The sequence below is a fragment of the Henckelia pumila genome, chromosome 3 (genome assembly GCF_033568475.1).
Source record: "Henckelia pumila isolate YLH828 chromosome 3, ASM3356847v2, whole genome shotgun sequence".
NCBI classification, from domain to species: Eukaryota; Viridiplantae; Streptophyta; class Magnoliopsida; order Lamiales; family Gesneriaceae; genus Henckelia; species Henckelia pumila.
Window position 1 is genome coordinate 162960999 of NC_133122.1, and position 6080 is coordinate 162967078.

The 6080-nt window shown below is 35.3% G+C and overlaps 1 protein-coding gene and 1 non-coding gene across 3 annotated transcripts; both read left to right on the forward strand.

Moving 5' to 3' along the window:
* Positions 1 to 328: 328 nt before the first annotated feature.
* On the forward strand, positions 329 to 401 carry TRNAK-UUU (transfer RNA lysine (anticodon UUU)). Its single transcript has one exon. It is a non-coding gene; the product is annotated as a tRNA-Lys (tRNA).
* Positions 402 to 456: 55 nt separating this feature from the next.
* On the forward strand, positions 457 to 4996 carry LOC140891367 (protein PEP-RELATED DEVELOPMENT ARRESTED 1, chloroplastic). Of its 2 annotated transcripts, none has more exons than XM_073299827.1 (9): positions 457 to 796; positions 1150 to 1305; positions 1720 to 1788; positions 1870 to 2040; positions 3286 to 3429; positions 3522 to 3677; positions 3798 to 3863; positions 4121 to 4180; positions 4542 to 4996. In XM_073299827.1, exons 1-9 carry the CDS (start codon positions 503 to 505, stop codon positions 4584 to 4586), a joined length of 1161 nt encoding a protein of 386 aa, XP_073155928.1. In that variant the 5' UTR covers positions 457 to 502; the 3' UTR covers positions 4587 to 4996. The 2 variants fall into 2 exon arrangements, with proteins under 2 accessions (XP_073155928.1, XP_073155929.1); XM_073299828.1 differs by having other exon boundaries at positions 667 to 796; positions 1083 to 1305.
* Positions 4997 to 6080: the final 1084 nt, after the last annotated feature.

Below are 6080 nucleotides of genomic sequence, written 5' to 3' on the forward strand. Positions count from 1 at the left end.
TTTTCCAAAAAACTTTATTATCTTCATCAGTTTACTTCGTGTATTAATCATGTGCAACGCACATAATTTTTTCTATTATTTAAAAAAATTATCCTTTTTAAAATTCTGTTTCATATATAGACTACAACAAATCGTTGTTTCCCCTCTTTTTTTTTTTTTTAGAAAGATCCATCTTCTAATCAATAATATATGTGCGTTTCCATATATTTTATTATCAAAAAAGGTGTTACAAAATGATGATTTCATATTCTTTGTAATATATTTATTTTTAAATGTGAAATAAGATTAATAAATAAAAAATATCATGTGAATTAACAAATAGGCAAAAGCCGTCCTAGCTCAGCTGGTAGAGCGCATGGCTTTTAACCATGTGGTCGTGGGTTCGATTCCCACGGACGGCGTCGTACTTTTTTCCCTTTTTTTTTTTTTTGTCTTTCCCCAATAAACAAAACCTCTTTATCCTCCTCTCTCCCACTACTGCCATTTTGCACAGTGCAATTCCATGGCGGCAGCCTCGATCCCACCAATTACTACTACCAGTTCTTCGCTTTCAAATTCAACAATCCCATCACTCTTTCTCAACCCACATCGCAATTTCCAGCTCAACCGGCCAAGGTTTTCCACCCTATCCGTACACGTGGACTCCGCTGGCGCCTACCCCGTTGAAGAATTCTTCGCAAATGATAGTAAAGGAGTCGGAGATAATGACAACCCCAAATGGGATGCCGCCCAATATGAACTCCTGCTTAAGGGTGGTGAACAGGTCACCTCCGTTCTTGAAGAAATGGCGAAGCTCGTAAGTACTTATCATTTACTCAACGGGCTGATTTATTTTTTTTTTCTCAAAATTTTCTGTGTAATACAGTCAATGCGTGCAATTTTGTTATAAAGAGTTTATTTTTAATCTTGGAAGAAAGAGGAGTTAGCCCAAGTTTCTGAAATATATGTCTCCGTAAACAACTTCAAACATCAATTCATGGCTTTCACAAGTTTCCAAGTGTAACAGATGAAACATCATGTCATTTTCTTGGCAAAATTCACTACTGAAAATCTTAATGCCATTTCCCCATCATCTTCCCCAGTCGATTTTTCCGTGGTTAAGAGATCAGGTGTAACGAATTTATTTCTGGTACGTACATGAAAGAGTAGTTGGAGGATATGAACATGGATGAAGCATCTGAGGAGCTGGCTGTACAATTAGCTGCACAAGGAGTGATTGGGAAGAGAGTTGATGAGATGGAGTCAGGATTTATGATGGCGCTTGATTACATGATTCAGCTTGCGGAAAGAGACCAGGATGATAAGGTAGTGATGAAAAATGCACATCAACCATATTTTTTTCCCCGAAAGTAATGCAACATTTTATTTTGTACGACTGTAAATTGTTTCATAGTATCTGTAACCTCAAGTTAAAGAGATTAGAGATGTGAGTAGGCTTAAATTTGGAAATATAATAGGTTTATGAAGGGGTAAGAAAAACTATCTTGGCATATCAAAAGGTGTACTATATCCCGTCTCGTATTGTAAGGACTTCAATTATGAATAAATTTCAAATTATGGCCACAAGTTTTCATTTCACTAAGATCTACGAGATTGGTATGTTTACTTTTTTATGCAAGTAAAATCAAGTTGATGTTAATAATACGAGTCTCAATACTGCTTTTTATAGTTCACTAATCCTGGGCGGATTCATGTGATTCTGAATTATTTCTTTTGCAGCGGAAGTCTCTATTGGAGGTTATCAAGGAGACTGTATTATCTCATCTCACGAAAAAATGTCCCCCACATGTGAGAACACTTGGGAACTCAACTACCATCACACCTGTCCAAATTCTCCTCTTAAGTCTGCAGTGTTCCATTTCATTTTAGGTTCAAGTGATTGGCCTGCTTTGCAGAACTCCGGAAAAAGAGAGCAGGCATGAATTACTGAGGCGAGTTGCTGCAGGTGGTGGTGTTTTTGAAGGTGAAAATGGGACAAAACTTCATTTACCCGGGGCTAATTTGAATGACATATCTAACCAGGCTGACGATCTTCTGGAGGTGGGGTTTTGGACGATGAATGCTTTGTTTTTTTGGCAGTATCTACCAACTAATGGTGTATATGGTACCTTTTGATTGTCACAAATTTCAAAAGAATAAAACAAAATTGCTCCAAAGATGAGTATAAAATTCAGACCACCTCATTCATGCAGTGTTGTGAATTTTATCGGTTAAATGCCTGTGTTATGGCTTGCTTATTCTTTGGAACGTTCACAAATTTCTGTCAAAGGTGACATGTTTCATAAGACTTCGTTGACAGGCACAAAAGTTTCTTTTAAAGTAAATCGATATTTTGGAGCATTTGTGTGTTTCTAATTGTAAGACAATATTGCTTTATCATGTCGATGCCTTCTCCCAAAAGGTTTTTTTTTTTTTTTTTTTTTTTTTTTTGTTCTGATGTCAGTTGATTTTGGAAGCTCTGTAGGTGCTCTATCCTTCTTGATGATACAGGCACATTCAATTGAAAGAAGGATGAAACCAAGTTTTTAGGTTAGTTGATGGGGAAAACTTCAATAAAGAATGTGATACGTAACTTTACAAGCCATATACAGAGAGAGGGGGAGGTGGGGTCGTGTTTGAGAGTTTAACACGTTTTGGTATTTTGATATATATACAGTATATATGTATATATATATATATATATATATATATATGCTCTATATTATTTTTCGTGCATTGGTTGAAATGGCAAGTGTCTTTTTGCCTTTGGCTGGGCCCAAGTTACTCATGTTATTCAACTAGCACCCATAATCATAAATATAGTATTCGAAAAGGGGAAAATGTATGAGAACTGTTGTATATTGCAGTGACGGCAACTTTTATTTGCCTAAGCTGATGCGTGGTAATCTCCGTCAGCATGAATATTTGTTTCTACTGTGTCCTCTCCACTGTACAAGAAAGAAAATCTAAGTTGAAATCGTTTCTCATCTTGATTACATCTCTCACTTACAAATATACCAAGTTAAGCTCATCGTATTCCATATTAGTTCTAGACATCACTTGATGTGATTCTTGAAATAGTTATCATTCAGTTACAATTAACTTGATTTTGAACCCCCTGTGATGTAGAACTCTGATATGACTGTTCCGAAGCTGTTTTTAGACGGTCCTGGGGTTTTGTGATGGAATATTTTTTAGCATGTAACAAAGAATCAAAGTGCCGAAAATGTGGGGCTGAGTTTTGTACTAATGACAGTATGTACCTGATGGATTATGGATGGACTAATGTGATTAAATCTTCTGCAGACGATGGAATCACGTCGTGTTGTTCCTGACCGGAAGCTACTTGCAAGACTTGTTTTGATCAGAGAAGAAGCCAGGAATATGATGGGAGGTGGAATACTGGATGAGAGAAATGATCGTGGTCTTAGTACACTCCCCGAGTCAGAGGTCTGTATTTTTTGGGTGGTCATGACCTTGCCATTTGATAGAGATTTGTTTAATTTACCTGTGGATTATATTGATTGTACTGCATTTTACAGGTAAATTTTTTAACTAAACTTGTCGCTCTAAGACCAGGGAAAACAGTACGCAGTATGATAAAACGTGTAATGCAAGGAGAAGATGAAGGTGCAGAAACTTCTGAGAGCGAAGATGGAGTAGTAGGTGAGAAGATTTTAAAAGGAGTAGCAGGAAGGGTGAGACAGTCTCTGACTCTCTAATCAAACAAACCAACCAAAATGAATTTGTTAAAACCATCTTATTATAATTTACATACCTAGGTAGTGCATGTTTTGACACCAAATCTTGATCTCCAGGGTAGTGTCAGTGGTCGTAAACCATTACCTGTGCGACCTGGCATGTTTCTTGAGACTGTATCGAAGGTAACATTGGGTTTTTGGATCTGTGTATGCACATTTTTGTTGTTTTGACATCTATCCTGCGCACACTTGAGAAAAAGTTATTATGTTTCAGATAATGTAATTTCTGTTCTATTTAACCAAGACCAATTTTTCCCTATTTTCTGTGAGATCTGTAATGCACACGGCTACATAACAGATGGAGGCTCGGAGAACCTTATGATAATTTTTTTCTTGAAGTTTTTGTACTCTACTCTGATCTTTGTTTGTTGGGATATTAGGTACTAGGTGGAATATATGCAGGAAACACATCTGGAGTTACAGCACAGCATCTAGAATGGGTAACCAAATTTCTCTCTCAAGAAAAAGAGTGCCAATGAGAACAATGGATGGAATAAATTTCATGCATTCATTTTGAGTTGTGGTCGTCATTTATATCTTTCGTCTAAGATTACATAATCTAGTTTTTTGCATCAATATTGTGGTGAAACAGGAATTAAAGAGTTATGCATGAACACGATGGTAACCTAGTTCTAATATGCAGCTAACGGCACGTGTGCACCTTTATTTTCCAAAGTCTTACATGAAGGATCTTGTTTAAGAATCGATACTATTATTGGCGTTACTTCCGATGAATTCGAGTGTCTCAAAAATGTTAAGACAAGTCAACATTGAATCCTTCAATTCTTGTCTATGTTGCAGGTTCATCAGAACACACTCCAAATTCTTCAAGAAATCGCGTTCTAGTGTTCCTCGCCAAAATGAAGTTTTGCAAGCGGGGGAATCACGGGCTTTTGCTATCATTTACAAGATATTAGTACACTGCGGAGATAGATGCGTCTTGCTCCATACACGTGCATATCATCGATGGACTGCGTCAATTCTCAAATCTGCTTGCTATGAAGAAATTATCTTTCTCTCTGTGTTGGTGTAAAAATTTGGAAATGCCTCTATGTCTGAGAGAGTGATAATTTAATCTTAGGATTTTTTTGAGCTCGATCTTCTTGCTAAAGTATTTTTTACCAAACATTTGCAGACTTGTGTTTTCTTAAACATCTTAGAATATGCTTTAAAATATTAAACATTTTGTAATAAGCTGAGCCAAATATTTCTTCCTAGACGGAGTGCAAATAATAATTATAAGATGATTTTAGGTTGCTCTTGGATCTACAAATGTGATTTGGAGGAGAATTTGTGATATATGTTAACATATATCCAAGAGGTGAATTATATTACTTAAATATTGAGTGGATTTGGAATGTATTTCAATTTTGTGGATACAAAATAATATTGAGTTGCAAATTTGCAATGATTACAATGGCGAAGATTGAAGATGTAAAGTAATAGAAACCCATGTGTAGAATGGGCCTACCGGTGTTGCAATGTGGTGTCACACGTCACAAGACCCTTGATGAAGAATGAATGAAACATTGTGGGCAGCTCATGCATAGTACTATGCCACATACAAAATCTTAAAACACCATCAATGTTTGTTATCATATCTCATTCTAAATCAATGATGTTTATTTGCTTTTCAATAATATGATATATTTGATGTCATACTCATTATTGGAGTGATTGCATGTATCCTAGCTATGATTTACGTAAAAACATTTATTTAGCTTTAAGAAAAACTATATTTTTGGTCATGTTAACATTAAATCTACATTTTTAGGCTGTATTTTTTTATATATGTCGGTCAAAAAAATACCATTTTTTTTATAAAAAAAAAAACCTATAAATTGAAGGATAAAAAATGAAAAACATATACAAGTTACCTAACTAAAAATGATGTTCAGTGTAACAGGATTGTAATAAAAAAATATTCAAATTGTTGGGATCAGATGTGTGTATATAGAGTGATGAATACACACTCTAAAAATTTTCTCTAAAAATGTTGTCAATCGGTCGAGTTGGTGTTAGCCAAACTAGACCAAATTTCTCGACACTAAAAAAAAAATATTCTAACCACAAATAGTGCGGAAGACGGTTCGATAGTTTACAAAAATCTTTATAGTCAACACAAGATAATTTTAATAAGATAAGAAAGTACAGAGAAAATAAATAACACAAGATATATGGAATTTCGAGGGGAAAAATCCTTCTACGTCTTCCATTTTTCCACTTGCAAAGAAATACACTAGAAGACTTTGGTTTTACAACTCTTTGCAACAACCTACTCCAACTTTAGGATTTGTCCACTGCCTAAATCGAAACTCCTAGTTCACTAAAATAATAAGA

Coding starts and splice junctions, on each gene's coding strand:
- LOC140891367 (XM_073299827.1), top strand. CDS start 503: ATGGCGGCAGCCTCGATCCCACCAATTACTACTACCAGTTCTTCGCTT. Junction 2,041..3,285: donor AGGCTGACGATCTTCTGGAG/GTGGGGTTTTGG, acceptor AATCTTCTGCAG/ACGATGGAATCACGTCGTGT. Junction 3,430..3,521: donor GTACACTCCCCGAGTCAGAG/GTCTGTATTTTT, acceptor TGCATTTTACAG/GTAAATTTTTTAACTAAACT.